At 35.4% G+C, this 18,330-nt stretch overlaps 1 protein-coding gene across 2 annotated transcripts in view; it reads right to left on the reverse strand.

Moving 5' to 3' along the window:
* LOC123524097 (E3 ubiquitin-protein ligase HECTD3-like) overlaps window positions 1-17,481 on the reverse strand; it is a 40,201-nt gene extending 22,720 nt beyond the window's left edge. The window contains exons 1-10 of one of the 2 annotated variants that reach the window (XM_045302018.2): window positions 17,068-17,481; window positions 11,010-11,164; window positions 9,940-10,171; window positions 8,383-8,498; window positions 6,685-6,798; window positions 5,685-5,773; window positions 3,145-3,307; window positions 2,210-2,291; window positions 1,634-1,710; window positions 745-903 (exon numbers count right to left, since the gene is read on the reverse strand). In XM_045302018.2, the coding sequence (XP_045157953.2) occupies window positions 745-903; window positions 1,634-1,710; window positions 2,210-2,291; window positions 3,145-3,307; window positions 5,685-5,773; window positions 6,685-6,798; window positions 8,383-8,498; window positions 9,940-10,171; window positions 11,010-11,164; window positions 17,068-17,346 (1,466 nt within the window). In that variant the 5' untranslated portion in view covers window positions 17,347-17,481. Of the gene's footprint in view, window positions 1-744; window positions 904-1,633; window positions 1,711-2,209; window positions 2,292-3,144; window positions 3,311-5,684; window positions 5,774-6,684; window positions 6,799-8,382; window positions 8,499-9,939; window positions 10,172-11,009; window positions 11,165-17,067 lie in introns of both variants that reach the window. The other variant, XM_045302017.2, reaches the window with a different exon arrangement.
* Between the last annotated feature and the right edge of the window lie 849 nt (window positions 17,482-18,330).

Below are 18,330 nucleotides of genomic sequence, written 5' to 3' on the forward strand. Positions count from 1 at the left end.
TTCTATGAATAGTCGAGCTAAAAATCCATCCATCGATGACAAAGATATGGACCGGACACGCCCATCAATGCACTATCCTTTAACGTCTAAGTGTGACCTTGACCTTTGAGCTACGGACCTGGGTCTTGCGCACTGCACGTCGTCTTACTGTGGTACACATTCATGCCAAGCTATTTGAAAATCCATCCATCGATGACAAAGATATGGACCGGACACGAAAATTGCGGACAGACCGACAGACCGACAGACTGACAGACCGACAGACAGACAGACAGTTCAAAAACTATATGCCTCCCTTCGGGGGCATAAAAAACAAATACAGTGGTGACTGAATAAGAAAAGACCTTTCAAGGTCACTTGCAATAATAGCTGATTAAAGAAATTTCACATGCATATAGAAATAAGTATAGGTTGTTTTCACCTTTTACTGTATGAACTGGGCTCATATTTATTGTTTTAAATCGAAATTAATTTCTGCAGTGTCACTGTTACATTGCCACAGATTGTGATGATAGATTGCATATACCTACAAACAGTTGAGCAGAATTTCATTCATGAAACACTGCTTTAAACAAAGTCATGGCAAACTGAATTATAATGTGCCATTTTCAAGTCTCAGTTTTAGACTTTAAATGCTGATGAAGAATATGGACAGGGACATACTCTGTGCATACACAAGATAATACATTTTGTATGTAAATCCTCAGTCACAATACTGCAGTACAAATACAACATACAACATACCTATAATTAAGAGGGATAGATGTCCGATCTTTTGGCTTGAGTCCATCATATATCTGTGTAAATATGGAGTTCTTGTATTCAGGGTCAGAGGTAGGGTCACATTTATGTTCCATTGCTGCACGGCGATTAATGTACAACTTGGGCATATCACTTGGTCTACTGGAAACATTATCATACAATATATATATTTATAAGAAATACATTGACATACTTATTGCTGAATACACGTTTTGTTCTAGAAAATAAGGAATTCTGTAGAGAATTACATGAAAATGTCCAAAACTTTGTATCTAACTATCAGAATTTCTGCCAAAGAACTCCTGACAACTCTGCTGCGATCTAAGAAAAGTTGTCCACAGACCCATATAGGGAAAATTACCCCCAACTCCTACAGAGTTCTTTTTTAACAAATCTAAATGCCTTTAACAAGTTAAGTAGAAAGTCACCAAAGAAAATTTCTGTGAAATTAAATCAAAACCCAACAAAAGGCTTAGAAGACTATGACATTTGAAGATTTTTCTATTTCTAGGTTTCTTTAAAATAAGAATAATCTGAACATGCTTGGTAAACGTTTACCTATGGATTAGGAATATTCATGCATAAAAATTTCAAAATCAGACCAATGAACACCCCAATGAAATTGTTTTGAAACTGAGTAAGAGGAACAGGAAGACAGACGATGGACAAGACGACGGTAGCAAAAATTTTGCAGTACAGGGATAAATATTTAACTGTAAGTCCGATAAATTCTGAGTCAAAGTTTTAAGATGTAAAGGAAAACTATCATATTAGAATGTTAAATACACATATCATGAACCTTCTGTTTAGGGGCCAGATATCAGAAAAGACAACAGAGTTTGGGGGATTTTACAATGCACCAAATACTTACTCTGAGGAAGATTCTTTTAGAAATGTGTCTATAAGGGCTAATCTCTTCTTGGATAATGGCAATAACTGTCTAACAAACTGGGAAAAAAAGCAAGAAATATGTCTGCTTGGTATTAATATATCAACATAGATGAAACATGTAATGTTCCTACGACTTAAGTTTTTTCCACAAATGAAAGCTGAAGGCAAATTTGAAACAGGAATAAAACTTGGTATCCTGACCTATTCAAGGTGTAACTTTTGCAATAACAATACATCTGATTATTGTTTCTTGTGCCCTTGTTAGCTTTCGTCAAAATAACATAATACAGGTCAGGTGATCTTCCAACTTGGAGTTCTCCTTGAGACATTCTTTCAGGCATCGGTAGGCATCTGGATAGAACCACCGTCATCTAGCAAAAAAGCTTCCTCGTATAAAAGAGTTCTACACAACAAGCTATGCTTTGAATTCATAGAGTTGGGAATGCAAGCCATTCAAATTCTGCAGCTTTTAAACTCAAGACATAGAGACCCCTATTATGTCTGAATCAAACATCAAAATACCTTACAAATGAAAATAAAGGTAAAAGTCACTTACTTCTAATGAGCTATATGATCCTATAGAATATTCCCAGGCAGGAACTAAGTACTGTAAAACACTATCAACTATCTCTAAAAACCTGAAATTTACATTAAAAAAATCATCAGTTTGGAACATTATGAGTGAAATTGTGTAAAAATTCATGTTATCATTAATTTTCAAATTCTCTGGGGCAGAACTTAAAATTGATCAGTATACTCAGTAAACCTGTGTAAAAATGCCCTGACAATGATATTTTTACCCAAAATATTGAAAGTTAAATATTTTCTTCTCCTCGATAAATTTCACCTTTATGTGAGTCACTGATGTTTGATGGATGTGAGTAATAAATATGTAAAACATAACAACAGGACAGTTAAAAAGTTTATTAAGTGGAGGAAAAAGAAATAATTATTAAACTATCACACAAACTCAGTTTGTTAAAGATGGGATAAAAAGAATTTCAACACAGAATAAATTAGCAAATTTCCTAGTCAATCGCAATTCAAACAAAAGTCATAATGAAACAAGCTGAACATATGTATTATTCAAACTGTAAAATGTAACATGCTTGACCTTCCAATCCAGAGGTCAGAATCCCTGTCCAGGCACTGGAAATTTCTGAGATGCTCTTCAGTGTCTCTCACCTAACTAAGAGGCCAGTACTAGTTCTTTCCAGGAAATATTGTAAAGAACTAGACTGTCTATTCACAAAAAGCTAGTCTAAGATAGCCAGACAGGCCCATCTAATGGATTTCTCATTCTCTCTGTTCTAGGGGCTTTCTCTCATTCTGCCCCTATGTTTTGAGTCTGTACCAGTATGGGATGAATTGGCACCCTGAGTACCAGCCTTTGCATGTTTAGCGCCTTTGAACAGGTTGATCATGAAATGATTGCTATATAAATCTGGTATAGTAAAACTGATGATGTCTGAATCGATGCTCCTAGCCTACCTTTGTAACATCTGTGAACGATAGTATAACTCCTCTGCTTTGTATGTTTCCAGGATGGGAAATCTACACAAATTTTCTCCCTTGAAAAAATCTCTATCGAATCCTAGAGTTCTTTCTTCTGTCGATACTATTTTCAAATCACGAATTCTTGTGTCTATACCACCTGCTGTAAAGTAAACAAGAGGGTCATGATGACCCTATATCGCTCACCTGTTAAACTTGGCCTTGGAATCATCAAGATAAACATTCTGACCAAGTTTCATGAAGATAGGGTCATAAATGTGGCCTCTACAGTGTAAACAAACTTTTCCTTTGTTTTGAGTGGTGACCTAGTGTTTGACCCCACATGACCCAATTTCGAACCTGGCCTAGGAATCATCAAGATAAACATTCTTACCAAGTTTCATGAATATAGGGTCATAAATATGGCCTCTAGAGTGTTAACAAGCTTTTGAGCGGGTGACCTAGTTTTTACCCCACATGACCCAGTTTCGAAACTGGCCTAGGAATCATCAAGATAAACATTCTTACCAAGTTTCATGAATATAGGGTCATAAATATGGCCTCTAGAGTGTTAACAAGCTTTTGAGCGGGTGACCTAGTTTTTTACCCCACATGACCCAGTTTCGAACTTGGCCTAGGAATCATCAAGATAAACATTCTTACCAAGTTTCATGAATATAGGGTCATAAATGTGGCCTTAAGAGTGTTAACAAGCTTTTCCTTTGATTTGACCAGGTGACCTAGTTTTTGACCCCATATGACCCAGTTTCGAACTTGGCCTAGGAATCATAAGATAAACATTCTGACCAAGTTTCATGAAGATAGGGTCATAAATGTGGCCTCTAGGGAGTTAACAAGCTTTCCCTTTGATTTGACCTGGTGGCATAGTTTTTGACCCCACATGACCCAGTTTCGAACTCGGCCTAGAGATCACCAAGATAAACATTCTGTGCAAGTCTGTATGAAATGAAAGCATAAATGAAACCTCTATATGGCTGAAAGGGCCAAAATAGAAAATCTTGCCCCTTTCAGGGGCAGTAACTGTAGAACCCATGACGGAATGTAGCCGGTTTTCGAAAAGAACCGAGATATTATGCCAATACAAGTTGTGTGCAAATTTGATTAAAATCGATTGCAAAATGTGATCTCTATCGTGTTCACAAGCCAAAATAGCCAATTTTGGCCCTTTAAGGGGCCATAACTCTGGAACCCATTGGGGATCTGGCCTGTTATCAAAAGGAACCGAGATATTACGCCAATACAAGTTGTGTGCAAGTTTGATTAAAATTGATTGATTGTCTCTATCGTGTTCAAAAGAAATTGTGGACAGACAACGGACGATCACAAAAGCTCACCTTGTCACTATGTAACAGGTGAGCTAAAAAGCAGACTGTCAAGTTCAGACAGAATAAAACCTTCAAATAAATTCAATTTACAATTTTCACAACACGGTTTTTAAACATTGGACAATACAACTAAATAGTACTTATAATTCATAAAAACTCTGAGGTTGGTACAGGACTTCTTATTTCTTTAGATATATCTCTAGTTGTTTTGAATTTATCATTAAAATACCATTTTGATACTTTACATGTATCAGCCGTTTGGATTTTTTTTTTTTCAGATTTCAATTCTGACTCATTTTGTTATTTGCTTCTTTTGAACTTTCAAAATAAACCATGTAAGTAAACTAAAATGTGTCTGTAGGACACAGGGTGTGCCCCCACTGGTACATCTGTCACAAATAAGGGGCAATAATTCAAATGTTTGCAGTCTTAAGGGGGTATAGCCTCAACAAACATTTTATATAAAGGATTCATTATTCTAGGCCATATACTTTTTGAGCTATGAGCATCACAAACAAAAAATCCACTATTTTGGCTATTTCAAGGGCCATAACTCTGTAATAAGTGCTAAGATTCTCAAGAAGAATGCCAAGTGTGCAAGGTCACATCATGATTAAGACTCATGCAAGGTTTCATGAATTTACATCAAATACTTTTTGAGCTAGGCACGTCATTAGGTGAAAATGTGCATTTTTGACTATTTCAGGAGCCATAACTTTAAAAATAGGGGTGGAACCAGATGAAAAATAAAAGGTGCGCAAGTTTTTATCATGATAAAGACTCATACAAGTTTTCATCAATTTATATCAAATACTTCTTGGGCTAGGCGCGTCACAAGGTGAAAATGTGCATTTTTTACTTTTTCAGGGTCCATAACTCTGGAAATAGGGGGCGGAGCCAGACGAAAAATAGGAGGTGTGCAAGTTCATATCATGATAAAGACTCATGCAAGGTTTCATCAATTTATATCAAATACTTTTTGAGCTAGGCGCGTCACAAACTTCGGACGGACAGATGCACATACGCACAGACAAGACCAAATCTATTATGCCCCCACCACTCATGGCGGGGGCACAAAAAGTAATAAATTAACATGATATTTCCCTACAATCCAAGAAGATTAAGCATTCAACTTCAATCAATTTCAATTAATAGGAAATCTTTCAAATTATAACAAGTGTGATTACTTACATTTGCAATCCTTTATTTTGATGGTGATAATTGGATAATGTTCCGTCATGTTTTCTAATACTGTAAGAGGACCAGCCTCTGTGGTATCCCTGAAAAACAAAGTTTTTATTTAGTTTTTGTTGGGATCTATGAGGAACTGACACAATTTTACGTCATAAGGTGAGGTTTTCAGCTTTTGTTAGTCCTTCAGCATTATTTCAGATATGGGTTGACACCTGGATAGAACCACAGACTTTTCATACCATAGCTGGCCAGCTTCCTCACATGAAATAACTCTAAAATACACACCAAGCCAAATTCTAAACTTACAGCAGTAAGAATCAAGCAATTTGAACTTCCCAACCTTAAATGAGCCACGCCATGAGAAAACAAACATAGTGTGTTTGCATCCGCGCAGTCTGGTCAGGATCCATGCTGTTCGCTTTCAAAGCCTATTGCAATTAGAGAAACCTTTAGCAAACAGTATGGATCCTGACCAGACTGCGCAGATGCGCAGGCTGGTCAGGATCCATGCTGGTCGCAAACGCACTATGTTGGTTTTCTCATGGTGCGGCTCAAACATTAGCCATAAAAGCCTCTAAAGTTAATGCTAGTTGGAAACATTCATAATATTCATGACTCGTTATATTTTCACTAATACTGACGAACATTGTGACAGGTGAGTTTTAAAGCAGTTATGATTTAGAGCAAGAGTTGTCAGCAGACAATGAAAGCTCCCTGCAAAAGATGAAAAGTTTAACAAAGAGCACATCCTGAAGGGGGGCTTATTTTTTTAGTGAGGAATGTTGCTATGCTGTGGGCTGGTTACATGTAAGTAAGAAACAAAGCACAGGAAGTAAAATTACCTAACTTATCCAAGACCAGATTCAAATTTTCCTTGACAAATTCTTTTCACATTCACAGAAGCAGCGCTTCTTTTTTCAGGAAACTGGGAAGAGGCCATGGCTTTTTAAAAAGGAATTCATATGTGACAATATATATAAATATCTTATACTATTACCAGTCAATGGACATTGTATTGAGAGTTTTCTGGCTATCAGCATCACCACCTTGCACTGCAATCTTTGAGGGGAGGTAATTATCATCTGAGCTATCTAATCCAATCTGTAACTTCCTGAAATACAAATAAATCATGTGATAACCCCATCTGTAATCAACCAATCCAGAAACATTTTATATCTATATATTTATTTTGTACACAATGTCAAAGGACAGGCCATATATTGCAGAAACACATAGTAATATTTTTCTTATAACAAGAGGGCCAAGATGGCCCTAGGTCGCTCACCTGAAAAACACACCATAAGACACCATAACAGTGTAAACATGTTTGACATAGTGATTTCATGGAAAAAAATATTCTGACCAATTATCATTAAAATTGGAGCAAAAATCTTGAGTATAAATAAGTATTTTCTTTGATTTGACCTAGTGACCTAGTTTTTGACCCCAGTTGACCCATATTCGAACTTGACCTAGATTTCATCAAGGCTATCATTCTGACCAAATTTCATGATGATCAATTGAAAAATACAGCCTCTATCGCATACACAAGGTTTTTCTTTGATTTGACCTAGTGACCGAGTTTTTGACCCCACACTATCCATATTCGAACTTGATCTAGATTTCATCAAGGCAACCATTCTGACAAAATTTCATGAAGATCAGTTGAAAAAATTTAGCCTCTATCGCATACACTAGGTTTTTCTTTGATTTGACCTAGTGACCTACTTTTTGACCCAGATGACCCATATTCGAACTTGACCTAGATTTCATCAAGGCAATCATTCTGACCAAATTTCATGAAGATCAATTGAAAAATACAGCCTCTATCGCATACACAAGGGTTTTTTTTTATTTGACCTAGTGACCTACTTTTTGACCCCAGATGACCCATATTCAATAGACCTACATTTCATCAAGGCAATCATTCTGACCAAAATTCATGAAGATTAACTGAAAAATACAGCCTCTATCGCATACACAAGGTTTTTCTTTGATTTGACCTAGTGACCTAGTTTTTGACCCCAGATGACCCGTTTTTGAACTCGGTCTAGATTTCATCAAGGTAATCATTCTGACCAAAATTCATGAAGATTAATTCAAAAATACAGCCTCTATCGCATACACAAGGTTTTTCTTTGATTTGACCTAGTGACCTAGTTTTTGAGCCCAGATGACCAATTTTCGAACTCGGCCTAGATTTCATCAAGGTTATCATTCTGACCAAAATTCATGAAGATTAATTGAAAAATACAGCCTTTATCGCATACACAAGGTTTTTCTTTGATTTGACCTAGTGAACTAGTTTTTGACCCCAGATGACCCATTTTCGAACTCGGCCTAGATTTCATCAAGATAATCATATTGACCAAATTTCATGAAGATCAGTTGAAAAATACAGCCTCTATCGCATACACAAGCTAAATGTCGACAGACAGACGTCGGACGCCGGACATCGAGTGATCAGAAAAACTCACCTGAGCATTGCTCAGGTGAGCTAAAAAATAAACCTGTTTCTTATTACCACATGCAAAACAATTTTTCAACATGGCCACAACAAAGACATACTTGAGGCTTTCAAAATAACTTATAACTTATAATATAAACAAATTTATCAGCACTCTATTCACACCAAACACTGTGCTATATCACAGTACAGTATTTTAATTATGCATCAATTATGCATTTTACTAACTTAATAATTGTTCCCTTTTTCATTCTAAGCTGTATCCAGTGTTGTCCCTGACTACCGTCACTCTCCCACCAGGTGTTAGGGTCCCCGTCTGTTAGGCAAGATGGACCGTATTCATCCTACGTAATACACAAACACAGTATAACAAATACAGCTCAAGAATTGTAACAGTCTTTTTAGCAGGTAGTAGGAACATATATATTTTGCAAGAATCAAACATTAATAATTTAACTATAAATGATTTCAACCAGCTGAAGCACATGATCTTACTAAGGTTTGTTTTAAGAGAATATTTTAACCCTTACCATGCTAAATTTCTATAATGAACTTGTCCATCTTCAAATTTGGACAGTACCAATAACTGTCAAAAGGGGTGCTCACCAAAAAGATACTGACTGAATAGCAAACAGTGTAGATCATGATCAGACTGCAAAGGCAGAATTAATTGTGTCCAGCATGGTAAGGGTTAATCAGTTACAAATCATTTTGAAGGTCATTATGGGCAATAGCAGGAACTTGTAGTCCCACTGAAATGGACATTAATTTTGGTAATAATTCAACTTAATTACAAATTACATGTTTTATTACCAGTAATTAGAAAAGTTCCTTCCATGAGCTTAGACCTTTAGAGATGTTATTATGGTGTATTTTATGAATATAGCAATATTTCTAAAACAATATTCCATGCAAATGTAACTAGTTAACAGGTGAATAAAGTAATTTAAAAGAAACCCATAATTACCAGTACCATTTTACACCTCACAAATGCTTTTTCTTTATTCTGCCCATAAATTGTATACAAACACTTTAAATGAAGGTGGGCTTCTTTTTCCTTTAGAAAACATAAGGAAATTATTTCATCCAACCAGTGAAAAAGTCAAAAGAATATTTACTGTGGACTACTTCTTACTTTGGACATATAAATAATACTTTAAAGCTTAAATACACTACTGTTAAGGTAGTTCTACATGTTCAGATCAAAATATTTTCTACAACGTAGAATTTGATTAAACCCTGATTTTTCAAAACTTCAGCTTATATCTTGAAAATTCAGCAAATAAAAAAGATAAGTTTGTGTGCTTGATTTTTTTCTAGACTGATTTAAAAAAGTTGAACCTCATGCAAGTTTTCATAATAAGAGTCTATGGGAAAATCACAAATTGCATAAAATTTTCGCGAATAGAAATTTTTCTACAGAGTAGATTTTAATGAAACTTCTCACAGTTGTAAATAAACATATGGCCTATAATATTGTGAAATAAAATGTATAGGTTTGTGTGTTTGTTTTTGAGGTATTTGCCCATATTAAAGTGATTCGCACATTTCAAGCTGGTTTGAAGACATTATTTTGAATTATTTAATGTGTCAGTTGTTTTAATATGATATTTTAACTTTAGAAAGATAGTAACGTTGCCATTGAGGTACTTTCTGGTTGCCAATTAGAGATGCCATCACTTCCAGTTTATCATACATGCAGAACTACCTTAAAGGCCTGCTAAAACACACATCAAAATCCAGTTTTCAGCACAAAATGAAAGAGAAAACTAAAACTCAACTTACAGTGTATGTGGACACGTCTATAGAATCCACATAATTTTTTATACTTCCTAACTGTTCATTTTCAGGAGATAAATATTTAGACATAAGCCTGACTAGAGCCTCGTCATGGTCTATAGTCCAGTTTTTTGGTAAATTTTGTAACCTAGTCATTGCTTCAACATCTGGTAACACAACGTGAACACTTTTCTTCCGTAAATCTAAGGAAAAATGGTGAACTACTACATCTGGCCATCTGAAAGAAAGAACAACTCATTATCAATATAAGAAGTGTGAATACTAGTATCAAAGTGTTACAATGTGAAGTTGAAGCAAGGGGCATTACTCAAGAAAAAAAGTGTGTAATTTAAAGTCCCGATAATATACATATACCTAGTTTCATCTGAATGGACAGTTCCAGTTTTTGTCGATAAATTTCATCTAACTCCTCCCTCTATTGTTATTCTATTCATACCAATGTCAAGTGCTCACAAGCGCTGCTGCAGTATCACAAACAAAATGCACATGTGTAAACAAGGTTAATCGTATGTGACAGTCCCGATTGGACAGTCTGTTCTATGTAAACAACAGAATGACAGTTTAAAGTTTAAACAATATATGCCTCACAGGTCTTTGACACAAGGGGCATAAAAAGACTGACTGTACCATAAAGTACTTTTAATTTTTCACTGACTTCTTTTTCAACAGACAAGATTTCAAACATAAAAAGTATTAGGAATTCCCAGCTCCCAGATGATATGGACCACCCTGCAAAACAAGTATGTTTGTTTGTTTGTTTTGGGTTTAACGCTGTTTTTCAACAGTATTTCAGTCATGTAACGGCGGGCAGTTAACCTAACCAGTGTTCCTGGATTCTGTACCAGTACAAACCTGTTCTCCGCAAGTAACTGCCAACTTCCCCACATGAATCAGAGGTGGAGGACTAATGATTTCAGACACAATGTCGTTTATCAAATAATCATGAAGAACATACGCCCCACCAGAGGATCGAACTCACGACCCCTCGATCTGTAGACCAACGCTCTACCTACTGAGCTAAGCGGGCGGGTGCAAAACAAGTATGCCTTACTTACTTGGTAATAACAATTGTGCTATTTGACGTAGATAATGGTCTGTTTGCCAGTTCAGTAAGATTGAGCAGGTCCTCAGTAGGTGTTTTACAGCTAAACAGCATTATCCAAGCATCAGTATCAAAAAGTATCTCCTCCTCCTTTTCACTGGCCTTAAACTAAAAAATAACACAAAATACATTTATGTTTTGTCATATTGTAAGCAACAGATACTACAGTGCTGAATGTATTTAGAAGTGTCACCTTCACCCTACAGACTGTAAACATGTCAGTTGTTGTTCAGCGCTCAAATTTTGCACTTGCTAACTTGCTAAATATGAGTAGATTTCATGGAATGTGAGTAGATAAAAATGTCAGACGATTTTTTTGGTGAGAACAAATAATAGTCAAATTTGCCGCAATTTTTGTTAATGTTTGCAGATTCAGTTTCGGTTTTGTTTGAGGACGAGGCAGTCACAGAGTTTTCCTTGCATGCAGAAGACAGAAAACATGTCATCTTTTGTTGGTGAACCATTTCTGTGGAATGGTTTAAAGTATAATCTAGAACGTAGTCTACCTTACTACATCGTACCTAAGTGCGAATCGCTACTTACTAACAATACTGTGTATGAAAATTTGTGTCGCCCTTATTTCTGCCAATAGTTAAGTTAATGCATTCAGAATTATTTTGAGGGTCATTTTAAAAATCAGTGTGCTAAATAGGGGTGGGTATTGCCACGAAAATTGGTATTGCGATATATTGCAATATTGTATGTGGATATTGCAATATACTGCGATATATTGTTCCAGTTATTTAATGAACAAAAACATGATGAATCATGCTGTTTTGTTTTTTTTTTTCAAATTTATTCAATTAAAAATGAGTAAAATGACTAGTATCAACAACACGACCTTCTCAATAAATAAAAATACCAGTAAACAAAAAAAAAGAAAAAAGTTTTGACTAGATTATGACGCCGATTACCGGATATTCAAAAGCGAAAGTAGAATGCATCAAAATATTATTTAGTTTATTGTGTGGCACTGCATTTGGTTTACGAATACAATCATATAACACAGGTTGCTCAATTCACCGATTATAAACGAGGAAAGTGGTATAGCTGTTGTATGAATAATACCTTCTAGTTGATAGAAAAATTACTAATGAGTCGCTGACAAATACGAAATTATATTTATCTAAATTTTCTTATTGGTTTTATTATGTGGAATTGGGTCCATAAAATAGCTGTAGCCCAGTCTGCTACCTGCACCGGAAATAAAAGGAGAAAAATGAAAACAAAGTTGAATCGTGCTGGCAAGAAAATGATTTTTTTTTTGTGAATCTTCTTGGTTTACGTTAGTGTTACTTAATGTTATAAAATAACCGGTATTCGAAAATCATATCGCAATATCGTATCGTCGAAAAAAAACATCGCAATAACCGGTCTACCGCGGTATATTGCCCACCCCTAGTGCTAAAAGGCATAAAATGGTGCATCAAGGAAAACTCTGCAAACAATATTAATGTTCTAACACGATTTTTAAGGATATTGTAATATTTTTAATTGAAAGTTTAAATTTGCAAGAAGATTTTCATATTTAGCAAATAAGAAAAAAAGCTACTTGCTAAATATGGCAAGTGGTCAAAAAAGTTAAATTTGAGCCCTGTTGTTTATGTTGCTGTCCTCTTGTCACTTTAATTTTTCGGGATTTTAGTGATCGAGACATTTTTAAGGAAATATGAGACTTACAGTACTTTTATCCATTTATGTAATATAAGGGTTCCAATTTAAGTTCTAATATCAGCAAAATGCAAATCAGGGCGTCCGCTGGGATTTGAAAAGTTGGAGCCACCAGTTTAGCCACTTTCAAAATTTTGGAGCCACTTTGGAACCAATCCATTTTTTTGAAGCCGTGGTCTGTTTTGTATGCATAAAGATGGGATATAATCTATATAAAATAAACAACATAACACTTACTATCTATTTAATGCAGGGGTGTAAAATTCTTTTTCACACCACTCGCCCTGCAGGACTAGTAGCTAGTAAAATCTACTCGCCCTTAGTGAACAGTCACTCGCCCTAATAATTGACATTTTTAATACTGTCACGTTTTATGGAAGGAGAATTATGTACAAGCAAATTTCAAACATAACACATAGCTCGTACACTACGTTTCCTTTTTGATTATTCGTTTTTGTTACTCTTAAATTTCCTTTTCACACCAGACATTTTTCTTTCACTAATTTTGTCATATCCACCACCAAGTTGCTTTCCATAATAACTGCATCGATATAGAAAAATAATCACAGTCTAACCCCTACCGTAGTTTCACAAAGTGTCAGGAAAGTATTAAACATCAGTTATTTTCATTTTCTCAAGACTTATTTCCTGAAAAATAATTATTTTGAAAAGTGTCCTAAAAATATGGACACAATATCATCATCCACCTACCCGTCTTGAAAACGAAAAAAAAAGTTGACGATCATCGGTAATTATTCTGTTGATAAACTAAGTAATTGGCCTGTTTTCATCATCAATTAACATCCTCCCAAAGAGCTAAAAGAAGTGTGTCGGTATCATGACATCTGAAGTGGAGATCAAAGCGGTATTGTTGCACGAGATTGTCATGGCATTACGTCATATTACAGTTTTCGCGCCATGTGACCTATTTGCCCTCAAGGAATTTACATTATCGTTTGAGAAGAATATTTTATAAAAAAAATACATGTACAAAGATTCATTTAAAACTATTAAAACCGCAACAACATCATTTTGTTTTATTTTAAAACCACATTTCTATTTACGTCCACGAGACCTTTTTACCAAAAAAAAAATCGTTTTACTCAATGTATTTAAATTACTGCCGCTTTTTCATTATTTAAGATTTTTTAATCCTGTTTTTTGTTCTTTCTGGTCAAAAGTCCGAATTTTATGCCCATAGTATGTATCACTTATTTTCTCTTAGAAAGAAATCAGTAATTAAGATCGGGCTGTTTGAAACTTAACAAATGATTATATGAAAATTCGACCGTTTTCATACAAATTTGCTTATATTTCCGTCGATATTTTATTGAAATCTTAGTAGATTTCAAATTGTATTACTTCTCAAGCGATGTTAAAAAACCGAAGCGATAATGTAAAAAAATGAATGCACTACGCACGTTTTTTTGTGTACGTGTCGATAAACAAAAGTAACGGACATGTAAATTTAATATTACGATAGGTCGCACGTGCTCTCGGAATGGAAAATTACTGGCATGACGTTTTGATATCTTTACAATTCACGGGTAAATTCCAGTCAATCAAAGTAGCAACTGAACTATCTCAAAGCTTGCTGAGGTTTTTCAAGATGTAATTTCTGAATTTCATTAAAGCTACGACGTAAAAACCACTCGCCCGATCGGTCGAGTATACAGCGAGATCCACTCGTCCTATCCATACTTAAACTCGCCAATGCGAGCGGGCGAGTGGAATTTTACACCCCTGTAATGTCATATCTTACCTTGGCGGTAGGTATAGAAGATGAGGGTCCAGGAATTTTTTTAATACAAATGTGAAACGGTGTGTTCTGGTGCATTTTTTAGTCAAAACTTTGTTAAATAAAGGTAACTTCTCGGGCCACTAGGGGCAGGGAGCATAGGCCTCCCAACCCCTCCATCTCCACCCCTTTGAATCCAGGTCTGTGTAGACGAGGGTGACTTTGACCAGCTGTTGAGCTTCTCATGCTCTGTTTAGTGAAAATTAAGGCTTGAAAACTGAAAGGCTTTACTTTTAAACACAAGCTGAAGTATAAGTATGCATGACGGAACTAAATCACAATTTGACATCATGTCAAATTGTGATTTAGTTCCTTAAAGTAAGGAAAAAGAAACAAAGTTCACAGCACTTCAACTGCAAATCCATAAACCATCTCAGTCCTTTTAAATCAAAAGTGTATTAGATAATACACAAATTGTACAGATCTTGTAGAATTAGGTCAAATTACATCAATTACATCACATCATTTAGCTGTCAAACAGGGCTTCCTTTCATCCTACATCAAAGGCCAAACGCCGATCGGCACCTTTCCTTTGAACTTCAGCCGCCATGTGCCTGTGTTTATTTCAAGATGTTAATGCAATTTTGTCATGTAAATTGGTTGGGTCATTGATAATTGGATCAGTTAAAATAAACAGTAGCGGATATTTCAAACATTTCCGTTAAACGTGCTTTCTTTAATAATTGATCACATCTGTCTCCCCCACTCTTCCAATTAATTGCACAAGCGTGTCACAACAGTATGCAATATACACACCTGTCAAAACATGCGTCATCGCATCAGCTGATTACTTGCTATCGGTTTTTTCTACGCGGCAGAATACCCAAGACCCATGAGAAAAAATGAAAATATATATGGAGCCATAATGTTTCGCCACTAGAGATTTTTTTGAGCCACTTTAGTCAATGTTTGAGCCACTGGCTCCAAATGCGATAGGCAGCGGATGCCCTGCAAATTAGGGCTGTGTATTGAATGGAAAAAATCGACAGAATACGTATTGCAATAAAGAAGGATCAATACACATATTGACGATTCAATACAACAGCTAGTAGGACCTATAACTTCAAAGCTACAACATGACGGGTCCAAAATAATTGCTTGTTTCATGTAACATGACCATGAGAAACTGAAAATGTCTAGTCGTGTGGGCTCCTATAAAATTTGAACTCATTTAAATTGTTAAACTTAAAGAAACATTAAGGCACGATCTTTTTATCTAATACATGTATCAGTCTATATTTCAGACCTATACGTTGGGAAAATGCATATATTTCTGCTTAAAGTCATAAATTTTGACTGAGAACTTAACACTTATGCAAGGCCTTTATTATATACCAGATCTTTAAGTTTGTTTTGTTTTTACTTATTTCTTTAATTATTACGATTGCTAAAATTAAAACAGCAACACGCGCGGTAACAACATCCTTGTAAATGGAATTCCCCGCAACTGAAATTACGTAGTGGGTGCGTCCGAAATGGAAAACTACCGACTTTACGTATGGATTTAGTGGGTAATTTCCAGTTAGTGCGAGAATAAAAATAAAAAGCCAATGAAAAGCGAGATTTCCTTAAATCACGTACTTGATTTACATGAAACGTCATGCTTGTCGGCGGCTGTCTTTGAACTTATCTGTCAAAACAAAAAGTGGTTTACACAATGACTGTTTTGGGATATAATGGTGGCCCGAGGTTACAAAATTGTACTTTTCTTTTAATTTCTCTGAATATTTTATTGTGAAGTGATAAAAAATGAAGAAGTTTGATTTTATTTTGTGTTAAAAGGGGCGTCACTGAATATATCGATACACGAAGAAAGCCGATACACATATCCGTGTGAAGATGAATATTCAATTCATATTGATATACCGGTATACTGATCCAGCCCTACTGCATATCACAAAAAATGGGAACATACAAACTTATGACTTTTATCAAAACTCACAAAATGTAACAAGTGAAAAATACGAACAGGATGGGACGGTGGTTTTCACCTTGATCTTCAACCACCACCCCTAAGAGTGTCTTAAACTTATAGATATTTAATTATGAATTAGAAAGGTTTCTAAATCAACATATTTTTTACCTCCTTTTATTATTTTTGTTCATTCCGTATATAAAGAAGTAATGAGGCCACATTTAAAAAAGTCCATGTTTGCTGTCTCCCAACCCTACTTTTTGAAGTTGTGTAGGTAGGTAGGCAATTTTTTTTTTTTGGGTGGGGTGATTATACTTTTACCAGTAGATATATGATTGTTTCTTATATAATACTCTTATGTATATGTTGTATAAAAGGATGAAATTAAGTAATACAATTTAATAATACAATTTAAACTTTATTTATTATTTTTCTTACTTGAATTATTTGCGGCACTTGTCATAATTACCGAAACTTAAAAAAAATATCTTGACCAGCATTGTCCAATAAAAACTTTTGCGGCGCAGCATTTTAAGTGGGTAGGTAGGGAGACAGCAAACAAACATATTTTTAATTTTGGCCTGAACATAATTTCTGCTTCAATTACACTTTCCGAATAACTTTTACCTTGATAATTTTCAACCACTTTCCGCCGGCATTGCACATTTCCTCACCACTGGCTGACAAAGTCGACTCTGCATTTCCAGTCAAATCTCTGATCCTTTTACTGTTGATAGATGGTTCACTGTACACCTGGATAAAACATCTTGCATTGCACTGATACTTGACTTCCGAGGGAACATAACACACGCACTCGGGAAGTTTCCGTCCTTCTTTAAAGCAACGAATACAGTCTTGTAAGCAACGAATTCTCGCCAGACGCTTCCTAGGCACCTGTATATTCATTTTCGTAAGTTTGTTAAATGTTCTGAGAGTGAACCACTCCTGTGAAATCTTACGTGGGTTTAAATATAGTTATTTTCGTTTTATAAAATTTCGAGGAAAACTTTTTCGTCCATTTTCCCGGAAGTGCTCTCAAGGTTGTTCCTAATCTCTGTACTGTACCCGTAACGTACATCCATATTCGGGAACAATCGGTTTTCTACGGAGAATGGCGGAAAAGTACGGAAGCCGCAGTCTGTTAAAATTTTTAGAAATATATTCCGTTGTAGTTTTTACCTTCATATACTATTACACTAATATGAAATTAGGCGCTGTAACTGACGGGAAAACCTAGTCATACGGAATCTTTCTTCTTTCTGCATGAATTGTTATTTTGACAGTAGGCCTAAGCCTAACGGTTTTGCTCTTGTTATGAAAATTTTGAAGAAAGGCAAATGTTTTAAAATGTTTAGTTTAAATGAACGAGATCTAATCATTTCTTCAAATGTGTCAAGACTAGACTGACGATGGAAATATAGTGTTCATGAGTTAAAGATAATAGTGATATTTGGGTGCTCAGAATCTGGTCCTAAAATGCACCAGAGGCCACTATTTACGTATACATACTAATATTTAAAACTTCCAGTATATACCTACACTCGGCGCTATGCGCCTTGAACGATCAGGCCTTTGTTGTCAATTTGTTTCACTGATACAAATTTCTAAATCCGGGAATGCAAAGTTTCTTTTCAGTTCATGTCTTGTTACAGATAGTTACAGATAGTTTAAAAAACACACAATTTACACATAAATCCTGCGTAAAGTCATGCTCAACCGCATGGCATCAGCGCATTTGGATGATGTTGGTGCACCATCAAGTCAGACGTGACAGTATTCATGCTTCATAGCAAACTTACAATTTTCTTTTAAAACTTATCTTTTTAAAGAGAAAATGGACATCACAATTAATAGGAAACCAGTATGAAATTAGGTGCTATCTAAATGGCA

The sequence above is a fragment of the Mercenaria mercenaria genome, chromosome 3 (assembly GCF_021730395.1).
Source record: "Mercenaria mercenaria strain notata chromosome 3, MADL_Memer_1, whole genome shotgun sequence".
NCBI lineage: Eukaryota > Metazoa > Mollusca > Bivalvia > Venerida > Veneridae > Mercenaria > Mercenaria mercenaria.